This window comes from Lactuca serriola, chromosome 3 (assembly GCF_051521515.1).
Source record: "Lactuca serriola cultivar US96UC23 chromosome 3, Lser_US96UC23_V15, whole genome shotgun sequence".
NCBI classification, from domain to species: Eukaryota; Viridiplantae; Streptophyta; class Magnoliopsida; order Asterales; family Asteraceae; genus Lactuca; species Lactuca serriola.
This window is the reverse complement of record NC_136410.1, coordinates 1,145,816-1,165,104: the sequence shown is the minus strand read 5'-3', so window position 1 is coordinate 1,165,104 and position 19,289 is coordinate 1,145,816. Positions and strand designations below refer to the sequence as shown.

Here is a 19,289-nt window from a genome sequence, read left to right as displayed (position 1 = left end):
TGGAGGGTAAAACCAATGAGGTAATGATATCAGATTTGAAATCCGGATATTTTCCGACGAACAACTATGTACAAAGAAGGTAGCCAACATATAAAACATAAAAATAAGCATTAAAAACATACTTTTATGGTAACCTGAAAACACAACTTATGTTATTATGTCGTTTTTAACACCACAAACAAATGGAAAAGATATTACAAAGACAATGGAAAATATATTACAAACATAATATACTTCTAATATATTACAAACACAATGTCAAATATATTACAAATATATTACAAACACAATAGCAAACATATTACATAGACAATGACAAATATATTACAAACATCATTATTTAACGGGAATAAAATTTACATTGACAATAAAACAGCCAACAAAGGGTCTGGTGTTTTCCATTCGGATGGTGGGGGAAGAGGGTGAACGGTTTGTGTCTGGTAGATGAGTTGAAATACATCAGCATGGTAATATATTTGAACCATATCAAGTAATTCATGCATGTTTGAATGACGTGCTGCTGCGATAGCATGACCACATGGTATACCGAGACTGCGCCATTTTCCACATGAACAAGTATGATCGTTAAGGTCTACAACATAAGTTGTATTAAAAGCAGAAACTAGATAAACATATGTCGGCAAGGTAGACGAGATCTGTTGGGGGATTTGTATCGCTTGTTAACCAACAGACTTTTGCATTCTTCTTTGAAGCACCATTTCAGCATACGGTGTTAGTATAGTAGACAAACTCCCTAAAAATAAATATGGTTATAAAAGGTTGTTGTGCTGGTTATTTAATACTTTTTTATTGTACCCGATAATTTACCTGCCATTATTCTTCGTTCAACAAAAGTATTTTGCATGTACTCACGAATTCCCTCGATAAGCGTTATTATTGGTACATTACGTTGATTGAGCGATAATACTGAAAAATATTGAGGAACTTCCATGTTGAGTACATTCCAACGGATGATAGGGAAATACTCTCTTGCCCATTTCGGATGACCGGTATTCGTAAGCACTTCACAAGCATCATGGCTTAGCCTGGAAAAATTTTGTTCGAAAATAGACATGGTGTAGGATTTTAATGTTCTCCAGTACAAAGTTTCCAATGATCTTCCAGAGCCTGCTCTTGTACGTAAATATTTGTAGACGCTCTTACAGGTGTAACCATGATAAGAATAGGTGAAAACATTATCTATGCAAGAACTAACGATATCGTCCATATTGGATATGAATGCTACTTTCTTACCCTGTCAGAGACATTCTTTTAACCTCATCAGGAACCAGGTACAACTTACCATGTTATTTTCAACCGCTATACCAAATGCTATAGGGAAAGTGAGTTTGTTCTCGTCTTTAGCAACCGCTACATACATTGTTTTGAGGTAGTTCCATTGAAGATGTACACTACCGATGAAGATTACAGGCACCAAACAATTTATGAATACATGGACCTGTATTTTTTTAGAGTGCAAACCAATTAGTTTAAATGTAGAAACATTATCAAATGTAAAGAAACAATATAAATTTGGAAAACAAATATACCACCCATCTAATAGCCAGAAAACAACATTGGAAACGATCCATCAAATCAGTTTTGATGTGAGTGTGAGTACGCAGGTTGGTTCGCCTTAGGTTATGAAGGTAAACAGGCAAGTTGTAAAAGCTTTCTTCATGCTCACTGTCAGAGAAACTCATTTTGAATTAGTTACAAGAGACAATTACCAATTACTTGGTGTGCCTAAGGTTGCAGAGGTAAGGAGGTTATCACATGCGGACACATTTGTATGTAGGAGCTGGAAAGGCAAGGTCCATAATGTATTGTCTTTTCAAACAGTATATTTGTCGTTTCAAACAGTATCTCCGTGTAAGGTATCTGACAATCGGACTACTCTTTGACATTATTTGACTACGGTTTCATAGACTTTGACTACTACTTTGTAGCCTGCATAATGTATTGTCTTTTCGAACAGTACATTTGTCGTTCCAAACAGTATCTCTGTGTAAGGTATCTGACAATTAGACTATTTATTTCATTATTCGACTACAGTTTCATAGACTATGACTACAAGTTATTTGCATTCTTTTTTCTTATTTAAGTACTCCTATAAAATTATAACAAACTAACAAACAAATTAAAAAAATGGCCTCCAAAGCAACTTCTTCCAACGCAGCTGCTCCGTCCAATACTCCACATCCATGGACGATAAGAGAGGTAATGGTGGTAACACGTTGTTGGATGAACATTTACGAAGGTGTAACCATGGTTAACCCTGATTGCTTTGAAAGTGATGATTGGACCCGCATAACAGCCATGTTTAACCTCTCGTTGGGAGAAGGAAAACACCAAACACAAGAAGATATTGTTGGTAAGTGGATGGATTTAAAGGAAAAAATCATATGGTTTAATCGATGGTATCATCATCTTAAAAACAGACATCGTTATCCAAACAACGACGAAGATCTTTTAGAAATGGTTAAAGATCATTACATTTTGGAGCATGAGGGAAGTGACTTCGAGTATGAGGATGCATGGATTCTAGTTAAAAATAACAAATATTTCATGTAGAAGGCTCTTTTATGTGAAATGTCTTATGTAATGTTTCCTAAGGGTGTATCTCGTTTTCTATAATATTTTATGTTTGTGTTTTTTTTTTCATGGAATAAAGGAGATAATAAGTGGAGTACTACATTTAATTAATAATTTCAGAAGTGCAGTTTAACACAACAATACAAATCACAAATACGGGAATTCATTACTTTCCTAAATTAATCTAAGGACAATTCAAATCAAATGTGCTATTCAAATCAAAAGTAGGGTACACGCTTTCGTTCTGTGACCCGCTCCCGGATGCGAATTCATCAGTCATTATGCCCTTTTGTGTCGATTTTTTCCTACCCCAGATCCGATGCCCGATCCCCTACCCATACAATCGTTCCTCGTGTGTCCAAAATGACCGCATGTAGAACATTCTTGTCGTATGGGCCGCTCACCTTGAGACATAATACGGCCAGTGTTTCTTGGCCTACCCGGCTGACGTCTCTTCATTATGGGTGGCTTCACAATCATCAAATCATCGGGGATCTCCCACTCAGATGGACTTGGTAAGGGGTTCACAGACTCCTCGTAAGTTTTCCTAAGCGTCTCTATAAAGTAAGCTTTTTAAAGCAAATTCCGAACAATCTTTGTAACGGTTCATTGTGAGCACTTTTATGACATGGCCACAAGGTAAGCCATCTGTTTGCCACCGCCTACATGTACAGGTTCTTTGTTGGAAATCAACAATGACACTTTTGTGATTAGAGTTTTTCACTTCAAATATACTATTTGAGATAAGGTACACCATCCAATTATTACAAACATCCTTATTTTCTTGTATAATCGTTTCAGCCCATGGGGTGAGTGTCGTTTTTACTTCAGCTAAAAAAATAGACATATTTTAATAATATCATATGAGTAGTAAAATAACATTTCAAGTACTATTACATATAAAACATAAGTACCTGCTACACTACGTTTCTGAAAACTCTATTGTTGCATTGTTGCACGAAAATACTCAATCAACATCAATATTGGCATCTTTCTTGCAAATATTGACATTGCATTTATCGACTCCGCACTATTTGATGTCATAAGAAAATACCGATTCCCAGGAAAATGTGCCCTGACCCATCTTTATGGATTGATGTTTTGTAGGTATTCCCATACACGAACATTTACCTTTTTAATTTTTTTCATCCCATTATAAAATTTTTTAATAGTATATGCTTTGCATGTCTCCCAAAATAATGCATGTATTGTATCGCTGCTTCCAAATTTTGCTGAAATGTTGAAATACAAATGGATACCACATATTCCATGATGGGCGTGAAGAAATATATTTGCAATTGACGTCGCTATGGATGGAGCCCTATCATATATGAATGTAAGGTCTTCCACGTTGCTTATACATTCACGTAGTTTTCGAAGAAACCAGGACCATGTCTCCGTACATTCACTTTTGCATATGGCATAAGCAACAGGCAAAATCTGATTTTGACCATCCATTGTCACTGCGAGCAACATCGTACCATTGAATTCACCCTTTAGGTGACCACCATCAATTATTAGCGTCGACCTACAATATTTGATGAACGCTTGTACCTACAATTATTTTTTATTGCATTAACAAATACAAATTGAGAATCATATGTTATAAAAAATTATCATTGCTTACCGAGCAACCCAACACGATATACACAAACTCAAATTGATCATCAATGTCTGTTCTTATTTGAGTAACAGTTCTTGGATTATGCTTGACCAAGTTGTGCAGATACGCTGATAGTTTGGTGAATGAATCCTCTTTGGTACCTCTTAACATCAACAACGCATATTGTTTTGCCCGCCATGCCTGTTGGTATGAGATATTGATTGGAAATTTCGAATTGATGTCCCTTACAATTTCGTTACCCCGATAAACTCTATTATAATCTCCGGCCAATACTTCAGCGATAAAGTGGCCGAGTACCTTTTTCTTTGATTGTCGATGATTAGACTCCAAGTTTGTTGCACAACATGTGTGTTGGTCAACAACTTTTGTGACTTGGAAGCAGTAGTAGATTTGATTCCCCTTGCCATAACCATCCAAGAGCAATTTTCTACCAAACAAACCACCTCAAACCTTTCTTTGCTCGATCTGGTAGTCTTGCACTGCTTACCTTGTTCCATGCATTGTGTTCCAATTGCAAGCTTAAGCAACTCTTTGTCATAAAAAATGTCTAGAACCTTAATCTTTTCATTTATATCCAACCTCTGACATGGAATGTTCACATTATCATTTACAAGACACGAAGGCAATGGTGGCATACCATGAAACATGGTATTTGAATAAGTAAGTTTAGGTTCATCATCAAATTCTTCTCTGTTAGAATCACTCTCTAGGCCGGATATATCCAACTTGTCACAATCCGCAAACTTACCGTAGCCTTTTAGTTCACCATCATGCAAAAATGGAACTTCTTGTTTTCCAGATTCATTACCAACCTTATCCATCATGTCTAGTGCTTTTTTTGGTCAAAGTTATGATTTACACCAACATCATTAACATATGTACCAACATCATTATCACCTATATACTTATAATTCTCCGGTGTAACATACATAATCGGTTATGGCAATACATTTTCATTTTCAACAACACTATGATATTGACTTTTACTTGGACTTTTAAAATTACCTATTGGATTGTTGCTCCCTTTTCCACTTGATAAATTAGTTGCAGATGCCTTTCCTCTATCATCCACTTTGTTACGCGATACGCCTTCTTCAACCACCACATAAACATACACAGATTTATCTCCAACAGTATTTATTACCTTGATTAGCTTTCTAATATCACGATCATCAACAATACCACAATAATAGAGTTGTTCTGGATGTTGATAAGCCAAACTGACTTTTGATTCTTCGGGAAGACCCATCTTGCACTTCACCAAATGAACAAATTCGGTGTATGTGGTGGTTTCGTAAAATTCAACACCAAAATAAAACATTCTCGGATTGTATCCCAGTGGTCAAACATATGATAATTGGGAATTAACAAACTCTCATCTTTCATCCGTAATAAGCAATACAAAATACTCTTTACAACTCATTATCTTAATTTTGAGAATAAAAAAGCTAGAGTGAAGAAAACTTTACAAAACATGAAATATTTCCAAAAATATAAAAATACTTAATATATATAAGGTAGGTTGAAAACAGTAGTCAACTCTGACGAAAAAGTAGTCAACTCTAACGAAAAATAGTCAAATTTAACAACAAAGTAGTCAAGTTTACCCAAAAAGTAGTCAAATTCAAACCAAATAATTGTTAAAATTTAAACAAAATAGTTGTTAAAGTTATTGTACATATTATAAACACTTTTTTTTTTTTTTTTATATTTTGTATTTAAAAAAAAATTAAAACCGTATTTTTTTGGACAAAATAGTAGATAAAACCCCCAAAATAGTAGATAAAAAAAATTAAAAAACCGTAGCTTTTTCCCAAAAACCGTAGAACCGTAGGCTTTCGAGAGAAAACCGTAGGTTTTATAATACCGACGGTTTTATATGGCAAAAATGATTTTTTTTATAGAAAACGCGAAACAGTAGACGAAATGGCAAAATAGTAGGCAAATCTCGAAACCTACGATTTCGTGAGCTATTTTTGGCTATTTATTAATTTTTGGCTAAAAATTGCTAATTCCACCTTAATTTGACTAGATTAGTAATCAACCCAAAAAAAAAAAAATAATTAAACCTAACCTAATTTTCAGCTATTTGCGTACGTTTTGTGCCCCTCTCGTATACGAACCAGAAGACCACGAGAACCACTCCTTCATTCCTCGCTGATCTCTCGCCTCTCACTCTCAAATCAGCATCGACGCCACCGGTGAGCTCCTCAACCACCTGTGAGCTGCACAACCAGCGAGCTCCCCCACCACTGGAGACAAAGGTAATAAAAAAAAATACTAAAATAGCTCCAAACTTCAAATCTGTTTGGAATTAGAATGAAACCATGGATGTTTGAAGCTTCTAGTTTCTCTCGTGTGAATCACATATGATAGTAAACTGGTAGTATTTCTGTATTTTGGTCTGTTGAGTGTCGATTTTAGCTGCTACATGTAATCTGTCTACTGGTCCATGTGTTGTCAAATATGAAATCCTTTTAACAAATGATTACATGGTGCAATGCTTGTAGTCTCTCTACTGGTTTGTATAAGGAATGCTCTATGATTGTTGATTTACTAAATGATTAAAGATTTTGCTGTTGGGTATTTTAATTTTGGAGATATTTATAATTTTAAGATTAATTATTATTATCCGGTTGGGTTTTGAAAAGTATGCCGATTCTAAATCGCAGCCGCAGGTGATGGGAATGGCGATGATTTGAGTGGACGCTGTGAGAGAGAGAGAGAGAGAGAGGTCATGAACGTTCTTGGAAGAGCTTCCTCAAGCTGGCCGATTGTTTTGGCAACCATGAAAAGATCATTTAACACCCTCAGAATCTCCCCTGATCCTTCCCTTGCTCATGGTATACACGTCTTTCATTGCCCTGTAAGTCTCCCCCTCCTCTCATATGTATTTGAATTTGCTCTTGTTTTTTTTTTTTTTTTTAATCATAAAGTCGTTAACATTGTTCTTTATGAACTATATTCTAGGGATTTAAAAGCTCAAAAATCATAAACAGAATTTGAAGCGACTGATTGTTTTTTAATAGGGGGTTTACTATTGTAAATCATTAGGACTTAATCGGAATAGCATATTAGGGATTTATGATACAGGGCTAGTTGTTATAAAGTTAGTTACAAGAGGGGAATAAATGTAAATGTCAATATAGATGAAAGTTGTTAGTAATGTCTTGAGGGTATAAATAGAATGTACAGCTGCATGAAAATAGTTATCGATTCAATAAAGCTTTTCCCCCAATATTTCCTTTCTTCAACAGTTGAGTTAATGGTTTGCTTATCAAGGCATAATTCCGAATAAACTTTCTATAATAACGTGTCATGCCTAAGAAACTTCTTAACTCTTTCACAGTTTTTGGAATTGGCCACTTTACTGCTGCTTCTATTTTCTTTGGATCTGTCTCCTACACCTTCACCTGATATGAAATGCCTCAAATACTCAACTTTTGATATAGCAAAAGCACATTTGCTCGCTTTGGCATATAGTTGATGCTGTTGCATTAGATGAAATACAACATTTAAGTGCTCCCAATGTTGAGTTAATGATGGGCTGTACACCAATATATCGTCAAAAAATACCAATACACATTTTCTGAGTAAAGGTTTAAAAATATTATTCATCCAACTTTGAAATGATGTTGGTGCATTTGTAAGTCCAAAGGGCATTACTAGAAACTCGTAATGCCCTTCATGGGTCTTGAATGCAGTCTTGTAAACATCTTCATGAGCTACCCATAATTGATGATAACCTGCTCTTAAATCCAGTTTACTAAAAACCTTAGAACCAGCCAATCCGTCAATTAATTCATCCACCACAGGAATAGGAAATTTGTCTTTAATGGTCTTCTTGTTAAGATCACGGTAATCAACACATAGCCTCCATGTACCATCTTTTTTGCCTACTAATACAACAGGAGATGCAAAAGGGCTTGAACTTTGCTGAATAGTACCTTTATCTAGCATTTCTTGAATTAACTTTTCAATAATATCTCTTTGTTTCACAGCATATCTGTAAGGTCTGATGTTGACAGCTTTTGCTCCCGTTTCTAAAGGAATTCAATGATCAAAAACTCCTCTTTTCGGTGGTAAACCTTGTGGTTCTTCAAAGATTTGTTTAAATCTTTGTAATAACTGTTGAAGTTTTTCATTATCTTGACTGATTCCAACACTATTACATGCTCCTGACATTAGATTGATGTTATCTTTTGCTGGATTTTCCAATTGCAACAGATAAAATTGGATACCATTGCAGCTTAAGTGTTTTTAGCAGAGTTTCCACTCACTACCTTCAATGCTTTTGGTGGCATACCCCTCAATACATGCTTCCGTCCTTGGTATATGAATTCCATTGCCAATTTACTGAAATCCCAACTAACAGTGCCTAGAGTTCTTAGCCACTGAATACCCAAAACCATATCACATCCTCCCAAAGAAAGAATTAACATATCATTCTTGAAATGTGTGTTTTGGGGCATTATTGTAAAATCTTTAGCAACTGATTGACATGGTAAATGAATGTCTCCTAGTACTCCAACAGATTGAGTATCAATTTGTTCCAACTTGCATCCCAATTTTTGAGCTATCTCTTTGTCAAGAAAATTATGGGTGCTGCCCGAATCGAAGAGAATATTCGAAGCTTTTTTCCCATAATATCCTGTTACTTGCAATTTTTGATATCCTTGCTTCCCATATAAAGCATTAACTGAAATGCATAGTTCTCCTGGCTCAATATCATAGACTATTTCTTCCTCATTCGTGCTTTGCCCTAACTCATCCACTGCTTCTTCTACCAAGTCTTCAAAGCCTTGTATTTCTATGGTAAAAAGTTGGGTTTGTTTCGGTTGACATTTATGATTCTTGTCATAAGGAGCATCACAAAAATAACATAGTCCCTTTGCTTGTTTCTCAGCCCTTTCAGCAGCAGATATATATCTGGTTCGAGAATTGTTGTTAACATTTCTGGTTGGATTGGGTAAAAGAGGTGTATTTGAGGTATTTCTGGGTATGTTTGTTTTTGTTGTGAATTGGGAATTTATCGGATTATAGCTAGATAATGATTTGATGGTTTGGAAACTGTTTCTAGCTGGAGTTTTGGTAACTGATAAGGTTTGTTCTTGGCATCTTGCTAGTTCAATAGCACGAATCAAAGATTGTGGTTTTAAAGCCTTTACAAATGGTTTTACTGTAGATTTAAGACCTCCAATAAAACTATCCAAGAAGTATTGTTGCTTCAATAAGGGATTTTGATTTAACATCAAAGCCCTTAGTCTTTCAAAACTGTCAAGATAATCTTCCAATGTTCCTTCTTGCTGCAACTTGTTAAATTCTTCTACTACTGAACTTTCAATATCTTCATAAAATCTAGCACATAAATCTTTTTTGAATTCATCCCAATTCACATCACCTCTAACAACAATGTAACTGTTATACCAAGATTCTGCTCTCCCATTCATATACAGGCTAGCCAAGTCAACTCTTTGTGAATCTGGAATTTTACAAAGATTGAAGTATTTTGTGCATTTTTCTAACCAATCTCTAGGTTGACGACCATTAAATGTTGGAAATTCCAATTTAGGCGTGAAATTAAAGGTTCTCGGAGACTGGTTGTTGAGAATACCTGATTGATTAGAAGTTCCCGTAATTACAGATCCGTTCCCGATTTCACTAGGTCGTCTTTCTTGATTCTTCATGAATTGAAAGATTTCCGCCATTTGAGATCTATGTTCAGCGATTTCAGCCTGTACTGCCATTTGTTCTTGCAGAAAGATCCTCTGTTCTGCTAATTGTTGTTCCAAAGCTTTCATTCGATCGTCCATTGCTTCTTGTTGTTGATGGACTACCGTTGCGTTTTTACCTCGAGCCAGATTGTCAAGTAGATTTACAGGATCAAAGAAACAAGCTCTGATACCATTGATGTAGGACGCAGGAAGCTACCATGTTTTTATGAAGAATCGGAGCTTCGAGATACTACAGGAGAATCATTTGAGAGAGGGAGAGGGAGAGGGAGAGAGAGGCGCTTTATTGAATCGATAACTATTTTCACGCATCATGGGAATTTGTAGATCATATAAAAAGTAAATCTCCTGACTTTTTTCTATGTATGACTTGTGGGCAAGTCAAATGTTTTAGGGGGAAAGTATGATACAGGGCTAGTTGTTATAAAGTTAGTTACAAGAGGGGCATAAATGTAAATGTAAATATAGATGAAAGTTGTTAGTAATGCCTTGAGGGTATAAATAGAATGTACAGCTGCGTGAAAATAGTTATCGATTCAATAAAGCTTTTCCCCAAATATTTCCCTCTTCTCTCTCTCTCTCTCTCTCTCTCTCTCTTAAATGATTCTCGTGTAGTATCTCGAAGCTCCGATTCTTCATAAAAACATGGTAGCTTCCTGCGTCCTACATCAATTTAAATGTGTTTGAACCGAGGAATAGAATTATTGAATTTACATCAATTTAAATGTGTTTGAACCGAGGAATAGAATTATTGAATTGTATGGATTAGAGCTATTTTAGTGTATACAAATTAGCAGAAAATAAAAAAAACATTAACCAACATATAAATGTTTACATTGAATTCCTCATAACCACAAGAAGTAATGTAATTAAGAAATTCTTATTGCCATACCTACTTTGTAGGTGTAATTAAGAAAGTCTTGTGTCTTTTTTATCACGGCTTCACTACCCACTCTACAAGTTGTATTGTATATAATATATATTGACTATGTCTCAAACAAATTGACAATTCGATGACTTGGAGTTTATTGTATTCTTAATAGGATCAAGTTGGAATCGTGGCAAAAATATCCGAGTGTATTGCGTCAAGGGGAGGGAACATATTGGTAGCTGATATTTTTGTGCCCCACAACAAAAATGTTTTCTACTCAAGAAGGTTAGTATGTGGTGTGGTCTACTTGTGTTTTATTTATTTATTTATTTATTTTGTCGATAAGATTGTTTTTTTAGGTGTTTTCACTTATTTTGCTCTTGAAGTCAAGATTTTGGTGAACCACTAATTACCATCTAGATGTAAAAATCAAGCAAACTTTTGTTTGCCATGATTTTCTATTAGACAATTAAGCGTAATATATATATATATATATATATATATATATATATATATATATATATCATGGTTGCAGAAATCGCTAATCGGTGGACTAGCGATTAGGGATTAATCGGCTAGGCGGGGATTAATCGGGGACCATTAATTTTTAAGAAAATTATTCAAAAAATTATAAATCTAATATTAATCCTACAAAAAAAGTGATTAATCGGCGATTAGGTCCGACTTTGACCTGCGTTGACCAAACCTGATTAAGTCCGATTAGGTCCGATTAATTCCGAATTTGACTTGTATTGACCAAACCCGATTATAGTGACCGGTTAGCAATAAATCTCATCGGTGGAGGTCCGATTAGCGATTAATCGGCCGATTTCTGCAACACTGATATATATATATATATATATATATATATATATATATATATATATATATATATATATATATATATATATATATCAAGCTCTGACCACCAACAGGGAGCTTGACCACATACGTGCTGTGTACTCAGATTACACAGGGCGTACGCCCAATCTTCCCAAACTCTCATTAAGAGCTTAATGCCTTAAGCTCTTACATCCAACTTTCAGATCCACTGCCCAATCATCCTCAAGAGTCATAAAGTTTCCAACTTTATGACTTTGCATGTCCATTAAGTGTTTAACTCAACATCTTAACACATTAAGACCTTCCAAGGAATGCATGGAGCAAAACCAACCATTAAGACCCTATTTTTATGACTCAATACCCTTCCAAAGGTTTGAAAAAACAACTTAATGGGTTAAGAACATGCCATGCTCAAGAATCATCATTTTGGGACCAAACAATGACTTAAAATAGCAAAAACCTAGATCTACAAGGTGGAGTGGAAAAGATGCAAAATTTATACCTCCTTGAGGTTGCAAACAAAGATGAAATCCCAGATCCAAAATGCTCTCAAGCTCCAAGCTCTTCTCACCGCCTTCTTCTTTTTCCAAAGACACTTCTAAACACTCTAAAGGCTCCAAAATACTCTTCACTTAAGGTTTGCTTGAGGATCAATTTCATAGGAAAGAGGCTGAATAAGAATGAGATATGAGGCTATAATGATGCTTAAATATGAGCCAAACCCTAAAAATTAGGGTTTGCATGAACCTCACGTACGCCCTGCGTACGAGGTGTACGCCCAACATACTAAGGCGCGCCCTAGTACGCTTAGCGTACACACGTACGTGCAACGTACTCCCAAAGCCTGATTTTTACCAAAATGCCACAATGGCCTCTTTTGCATTCTTTCTTTTACTTAGGGACCAATATACAATAAATCTCAATATAAACAATGAAAATGTCTCAAAACAAGATGTTATAGATCTCTAGTTGACCCTCGAGTGTGCGTATGCTCCTCACACATCCTTTAGGGAATACACCCTAAAGGCTCAACTTCTCAAACTAGAGATGAATGATGATGAAACCTCATCTGCATAATTGACTAGGGCTCAAGAAGAATGAAAAATGCTATGATGCACTCAACAATAAGGCGAACAAATGAAAGACAAAGATTTGGTGATGTTGGTTATCTCGGGTCTTGGAGAAGAATACAACGGGTTGAAATCAACTCTTCTTGGTTGCCAATTATAGTGGTACGATGTACCAATTATATTGGTACAATGCACCATATAAAAAAATAAATTATATTAATTCCAAAAATTATACTGATATTAATAATCAAATATTCAATATTCAATGAAAATACTTTAATACATAACCCATATGACAAAACACCATAGTAAAAAATTCAAAATAATTTAGAAACATAAAGCGAAAATTGGGATCTTTTGATGAGGATGATAGAAATCGGTATATATAGTGAGTAAAACTAAAGTTCCAAATAAGAAATTAAGTCTAATGACTGTTAGTATGAAGTGAAGTAGTAATGTTAATGTGAAAATTGAAGTCATAACTATTAATGCTTATGTGAAAAGCGAAAATTAAAGTTACTAATTGATGGAAATCGAACGAGGAATCTCAGGTTCGATGTCGAGTTCGTGTTCCAACACTATTTAATTTGTGAACCATTAATAAATGGTACATCGAACCATCGACTTTTGGCACAAAATTTGATACGCTTCCATAGCGATCCAGATCGCGAACCGCCGACGATTGGTACGCTTTTGTACCGCGATTCAGTTCGAATCGTTCCGGTTCATGGTTTGTAACTAATTTAGCTAACCATGTGACTATCAGACTATGGTCCAAACCGATTGGGGAAGCGAGTTCCGAAATCTCTTCCATTTCTTCTCTCCTCTCGGCATCACTCATCACGCATCGCCTTTCATGTCCGCATACTAGTGAACAAAATGGTTTTGTCCGGTCTCAAGCATAAACCCGAATTTTCCTTTCTCCGGGTTTTTGGATGTCAATGCTTTCCTCATCTCCGTTCATACAATAAACACCTTGTTGTGTTTCTTGGTTACAACATGACTACCAACCACAATCTGAATGCATCTGTGTGGCCTGTAATGTTCGATTTAATGAACAATCATTTCCTTTTCAAAAACCTCCTACAACCATTCCAAATCCTACCACCAGATACAACACCTACCACTACCACTACCACTACCACAACCTCACCTCATGAACAGCCCTTGTTCATACCTATCACCTACTGCCCCTTCCTCTACATACCAAACAGCCCCAATCCCAAACGAACCAAACCTTACACTGCCATACCCAATGCACTTCGCTTGACACCCAACCAGCAACCTTTACCATTGCTAGTAACAGGAACCCTAAATGGTACAACTATTTTAATTATTTATTATTATTATTATTATTATTATTATTATTATTATAGTGGTGTCTGCTAAACATATAACCTTTTTAATGAGTGGCTTGCAAAAACTCATATACTCAGTTTTAACTTATCTTTTCGCATTGGATTACACAACATTTCATTTTTTTTCACCAATCTAAGACTCGCTGGAGTTTGCCTTTCTTACTAAGATTCCCCATGCAAGCATTTACAATATACCTGCAAGGCTCCTTGCCAAATTTGCACTGAATAGTTCTTCTTCATATATACACAATTTCCTTTTGTTTAAAAAAAAAAAAAAAAAAAATTAAGCAGCGGAGTTTGTGTTAAACAACTTCATAGTAGTTGTAAAGGTAGAAAATAAGTAGAATTACAATAGCTGTGAGATTGAGGGGTATTTTGGTCATTCTGTTAGAGTTAATAGGAGATGGATGTTAGGGAGTGAGTAGTATCTTTGAACAGAATTAGTTGAGTGAGATTTTACTCTAAATCATTCATAATTCTGCAATTAAATTAAAGCCTAGTTAGTGTACATGAGTTTGATGTATGTTGGTTTTACAAGTGCAAGTATATTCATCTACTAATAATCCCAACTTGACATGAAGTTGATAAGTAACAAGTAAGAATAAATTGTGTTTCAGTGAGTTTGTGTTCGACCCAATTAAATGGCAGCGGAAGCAAATGAACGAGGACTTCCTTGACCTATCAAAGATGTTCAATGCAGTTAAATCGCTTGTTCGAGTGCCTTCTGTAGACCCCAAATATAAAATTGCTCTTCTTGCTTCTAAGCAGGTTCTTCTTCTTCTTTCTAGAAAAAATTGTTAGTGAAAACCAAAAATAGTATTACATTAGTAAGGAGGTTGCTGGTGCAGGACCATTGTCTTGTTGATCTACTGCATGCTTGGCAAGATGGAAAACTTCCGGTTCAGATAAGCTCTGTAATCAGGTAAAGCATGGGACTTTGATTTTTTATTTGTTATCTTTGACCAGTAAATGTTGTGTATAATATATCTGTATTTTGAACAGCAATCATGATAGGGTGGGGAATACCCATGTGATGCGGTTCCTTGAAAGACATGAGATTCCATATCATTATCTGTCCAAGTCAAAGGAGAAGAATGTAGAAGATGAGATATTGGGGTTGGTTGAAGATACAGATTTCTTGGTCCTTGCTAGATACATGCAGGTAAATGTTTTTCTAGTAGTAGTATAGCAGCAGGATTGGGAAAAAGGTCTTATTTGTTTATTTACCCAGGACAGGTGTTGTCTGGAAACTTTTTGAAAAGATATGGGAAGGATGTGATCAACATACATCATGGCTTATTGCCATCATTCAAGGGAGGAAATCCATCTAGGCAGGCAGGTTCTGTGTTCCAATTTCCAAATTCTGTTTTAAGCTTTTTATGTTTTTATGTTTTTTACTGGAGAATGACAGGCTTTTGAAGCTGGGGTCAAATTGATTGGTGCCACAACCCATTTTGTCACGGAGGAGCTTGATGGGGGCCCAATCATTGAGCAGATGGTAATCAAAGAGTTTTAAGTTTCTCAGTATCAGTAGTATGCAGTATATATATATATATATATATATATATATATATATATATATATATATATATATATATATATATATATATATATATATATATGCTAAGGTGAAAAGTCAAATAGTTTCTGTTTGGGTTTGCAGGTTGAGAGAGTCTCGCACAAGGATAATTTGCTGAGTTTTATTCAGAAATCTGAGAATCTTGAAAAACAATGCCTTATGAAGGCAATCAAGTCATATTGTGAGTTACGCGTTCTACCTTATCAACACAACAGGACTGTTGTATTTTGAGTAAGCTCAAAATGATGCTGATCAAAACTACAGAGTCCATTATATTCCTTGTGTTGCAAAGTTTTTGTATTTCATTTTAATTATTCATTCTAATTTAAGTTGTTCTTGTTCCAATCCAATAATAAGATAAATTAAGAGTCATTGTGTGTTCATAATACTAAGATATATGTACATTCTCAGTTCTCCTTAAATTCATTGTTGTTGGAGTTTTCTTCTCTGTCAAACTTTGTGTTTTCTAGTGTGATACTTGTTTAAATAGGGAAACTTTTGTTGATTTTGATTGATATAGGAGGTGTTTGGCTAAGTTTATTAAAACAACTTATTAGCTTATTAGAGGTTCAACACCGCTATATATAAGTTAAAAAAAAAGTGTTTGGATAAAAAATAACTTATTCTGATGGAAACCTCTAATAAGTAGTCATTTTTTCATAAGTTACCCCATACTTATTAGCTTATAACCTAATAAGTTATAAGCTAATAAGCAATAAGTTTTTTTTTTTTTTTTTTTGCCAAACACCCCCATAATATATAATATACAAGTGGAAGGAACTTCAAAGGTTGGAAAAAAAAAAATAAAGTAAATAACCAAAGAGACAAGGCGCATAGCATATGTTAAGTAGTGTGTACATAGATAGTCGCAAGGGTTACAAAAACCACATATATATATATATATATATATATATATATATATATATATATATATATATATATATATATATATATCAGAAACACAAAGCTATAATTAATTAATAGCTAGACTAGATGCAGCCATAAACCATGAGTCCATGACACATGGTTGTTGATGGTTTTCTAGTCTAAAGCTTTTTGATGGAATGCGAATGGCTGATGTTGGTTGGTAGTTTGTTTGATTTGTAGAAGATATTGAATTGTATCAACCCATTTCTGTTTGTGGATGTTTGTCTTGCACTTGAACTCCAGAAGACCTTTGGCTGTTTTAACCCCAAAATAGGTATCTGCATTTTCCCTTTCTTTGCAGTATGGCCAAGACCCTTTCTCATTGCACACACCATACACAACACCTGCGATTTGATTAATTCAAATATTTTCATTTTCATCTTGTGTTGCTGTTTGTGGGTCCCTACTCCTACTCAATATATACTGATAATATATTATGTGATGTGAGGAGGAGCAATGGTTTGGTTTGGTGGGTCTCTTTCTTTCACTTGAGATGTAAATATACTTATTATATTAGGAAGAGAGATGGGAGTGGGAGTGGCAGTGGGACCCAGTAGTAGTACTGTTAGCAAACAAAAAGTTTTTTTATTTTTATTTTTATTTTTATTTTATCATCGGTTTAAATTACATTTGCCATGCCATGAAGTGGAAGCTTGCCTTTATTCTTTGTGGAAAAGGCCCCTCCCACATGGTTGCTTTTGAGGTTGATTATAACCTGTCATGCAAAAATTTAGTGCCATATATATAACTTTTGTTTTACTCAAATCTCATACTTTGGTTTTCTAAATTTTTTTTACCTGGGACTTGTTGTTTATGTATATGGATACTTGCTTCCAGTGTAACCCTCCTGGGCATTGATTGATCAGAAAGCTGGTCAGCCTTTCATATCATAATATATAATATATATTATATAATATATATTACTAGTAGTAGTAGTAGTAGTATAATACTACATACGATGAAATGAAAGCAAGCAACCTTTGTATACTTGTTGCAGCATGTGTTGAGTAGAAGAGTGATGGTGGTCGTCCTCCTCCTTCACCTCCTGGGGTTTAAATTTAATGGTTTGAGGCGGCATTCCCTTTTCATATGGAATGACAGTAGCATTCTTTTTTGCTTGTTTTGGAAATCTAGCTTTGAGGGCTGCTTCACCTCGCAAAGCTATATTAATTATTGTAATTGAGTATATATATGTTATATTCTATTTAAAAAATATTAAATATTATATATATATATATATATATATATATATATATATATATATATATATATATATATATATATATATATAGTTGAGTTGATGAGGATGAGGACCTGTTGCAGCTGCAGCTGTGAGAGTTGTTAGATGGGTTGGAGTTTGGATGTTGATGGCTGATTGGAGGACAGACAAGACAAGATGATGATCGGCTCCAGAGGATTCCGCCACCTCACAGCAATGGGTTGCTAACAGCTCTGTAGCCGACGCAACAGCACTGCTCATTCTTGAATCCTCCTCCATCGTCTCCATGCTTCTTGCTCTTGTGATGGAGGCCAAAGCCGCTGCCAGACCCGCCACAGACAAGGCGGCATGGGTCTGTGCTTTTTCTGCCCGGACTTTATCTTTCTTCCCTCCTCCTCCTCCTCGTATGCTGCTGCTGCTGTGATTAAACCATCTAACCCTTTCAACTTTTGATACCTTCATCAGTACCTTTGTTTGCTGCAACAAATTATCAGTTAAAACCAATATTCCTTTGAATTAATTTCTTAAATTTTGGGATTTCAGAAATCATCAACTAACTCCTCACAGGTTGTGGTTGTGGTTGTGGTGCAACCAATGATGATTCCGTTTTTCTTGATTTATGTGCCATTAACGCTTTTGAAATTTCATCGGCAGAAAGACTCCAGGATCTGGACAAGAATTCCATCGGCTCCATTGGTGTTTCTGGTTGTGGAATCAATTCTCCTGACTTCTCACTTTCCATTCTTTAGCTTCCCTCCCTCAAAAAACCGGTCTATATCCACAAGAAAAAAAAAACACCATCAAAAAATTACAATACAAATAACAATCAGAGTCATCATAAATTTAGGTTTCTGGTGCAATTAAAAATAATGAAATGAGACAAAGCCATGTAATGTTGGGCTTGTGGGTACACGTACAACTCATTCTCATGAGATTGGGCATTACCATTAACCAACCTTTTAGAAACAAAGATGTACATGTGTGATATGCCCAACCACAGGAAACCTTTTGGACTCTATCAAGTACTCAACTCAACTCTCTCTCTCTCTCTCTCTCTCTCTCTCTCTATATATATATATATATATATATATATATATATATATATATATATATATAAAGTATTAACTATGGAGTATGGAGTATGGTCTATGGGTGGTGGGTCAGTCATGAGATCAGTGGAGAGACAGACATGATGGGTAACATAAACATAAGACTTGAATCCTGTGCTTGTAAGTTCTTGTCTCCCATAAATTAAGGTAAGGTGTTGCCACCCTAAAACTAAACGCTCTGTTCTCTTGTGTTGTGTTGAGTTTGTCCCTATAAAGACGAGCATAAGTACATGCTTAAAACCCCGATTATGGACCCACATTATACTAATATTAATATTCCTCTTTATAATCAAAATTGTGACACTTTATTCTTTTACGACGTTTGTTTTGGAAAATTCTTTTAGACTATTTATCAAATATTT

The 19,289-nt window shown here is 35.2% G+C and overlaps 3 protein-coding genes across 5 annotated transcripts; 1 reads left to right on the top strand and 2 right to left on the bottom strand.

Moving 5' to 3' along the window:
* Window positions 1-356: 356 nt before the first annotated feature.
* On the bottom strand, window positions 357-1,703 carry LOC145094208 (uncharacterized). The gene is made up of 5 exons (XM_079032509.1): window positions 1,551-1,703; window positions 1,304-1,459; window positions 829-1,255; window positions 686-754; window positions 357-592 (listed from the first exon to the last, which is right to left on the bottom strand). Exons 1-5 carry the CDS (start codon window positions 1,701-1,703, stop codon window positions 357-359), a joined length of 1,041 nt encoding a protein of 346 aa, XP_078888635.1.
* Window positions 1,704-6,312: 4,609 nt separating this feature from the next.
* LOC145091304 (formyltetrahydrofolate deformylase 1, mitochondrial-like) lies at window positions 6,313-16,127 on the top strand. Of its 2 annotated transcripts, none has more exons than XM_079028982.1 (9): window positions 6,313-6,483; window positions 6,892-7,085; window positions 10,995-11,107; window positions 14,711-14,861; window positions 14,942-15,015; window positions 15,096-15,255; window positions 15,330-15,428; window positions 15,505-15,591; window positions 15,738-15,790. In XM_079028982.1, the coding sequence occupies exons 2-9, from the start codon at window positions 6,957-6,959 to the stop codon at window positions 15,759-15,761; spliced, it is 837 nt and encodes a 278-aa protein (XP_078885108.1). In that variant the 5' UTR covers window positions 6,313-6,483; window positions 6,892-6,956; the 3' UTR covers window positions 15,762-15,790. The 2 variants fall into 2 exon arrangements, with proteins under 2 accessions (XP_078885108.1, XP_078885107.1); XM_079028981.1 differs by having other exon boundaries at window positions 6,314-6,483; window positions 15,757-16,127.
* A 460-nt stretch (window positions 16,128-16,587) lies between these two features.
* LOC145091303 (auxin canalization protein (DUF828)) lies at window positions 16,588-18,864 on the bottom strand. Of its 2 annotated transcripts, none has more exons than XM_079028979.1 (7): window positions 18,775-18,864; window positions 18,384-18,590; window positions 17,914-18,295; window positions 17,578-17,760; window positions 17,397-17,446; window positions 17,257-17,314; window positions 16,588-16,943 (listed from the first exon to the last, which is right to left on the bottom strand). In XM_079028979.1, the coding sequence occupies exons 2-7, from the start codon at window positions 18,558-18,560 to the stop codon at window positions 16,714-16,716; spliced, it is 1,080 nt and encodes a 359-aa protein (XP_078885105.1). In that variant the 5' UTR covers window positions 18,561-18,590; window positions 18,775-18,864; the 3' UTR covers window positions 16,588-16,713. The 2 variants fall into 2 exon arrangements, with proteins under 2 accessions (XP_078885105.1, XP_078885106.1); XM_079028980.1 differs by having other exon boundaries at window positions 18,764-18,854.
* Between the last annotated feature and the right edge of the window lie 425 nt (window positions 18,865-19,289).

Excerpts from the sequence above, each read along its gene's own strand:
- LOC145094208 (XM_079032509.1), bottom strand. The coding sequence starts at position 1,703 with ATGAGTTTCTCTGACAGTGAGCATGAAGAAAGCTTTTACAACTTGCCT. Across the intron at positions 1,460-1,550 it reads TTCTGGCTATTAGATGGGTG|GTCCATGTATTCATAAATTG; the intron begins GTATATTTGTTT and ends AAAAAAATACAG. Across the intron at positions 755-828 it reads TGAACGAAGAATAATGGCAG|GGAGTTTGTCTACTATACTA; the intron begins GTAAATTATCGG and ends ATTTATTTTTAG.
- LOC145091304 (XM_079028981.1), top strand. The coding sequence starts at position 6,957 with ATGAACGTTCTTGGAAGAGCTTCCTCAAGCTGGCCGATTGTTTTGGCA. Across the intron at positions 15,429-15,504 it reads GAGGAAATCCATCTAGGCAG|GCTTTTGAAGCTGGGGTCAA; the intron begins GCAGGTTCTGTG and ends GGAGAATGACAG. Across the intron at positions 15,592-15,756 it reads GCCCAATCATTGAGCAGATG|GTTGAGAGAGTCTCGCACAA; the intron begins GTAATCAAAGAG and ends TTGGGTTTGCAG.
- LOC145091303 (XM_079028979.1), bottom strand. The coding sequence starts at position 18,560 with ATGGAAAGTGAGAAGTCAGGAGAATTGATTCCACAACCAGAAACACCA. Across the intron at positions 17,761-17,913 it reads CACAGCTGCAGCTGCAACAG|CTTTGCGAGGTGAAGCAGCC; the intron begins GTCCTCATCCTC and ends TAATTAATATAG. Across the intron at positions 17,447-17,577 it reads GCTGCAACAAGTATACAAAG|GAGGGTTACACTGGAAGCAA; the intron begins GTTGCTTGCTTT and ends ATCAATGCCCAG.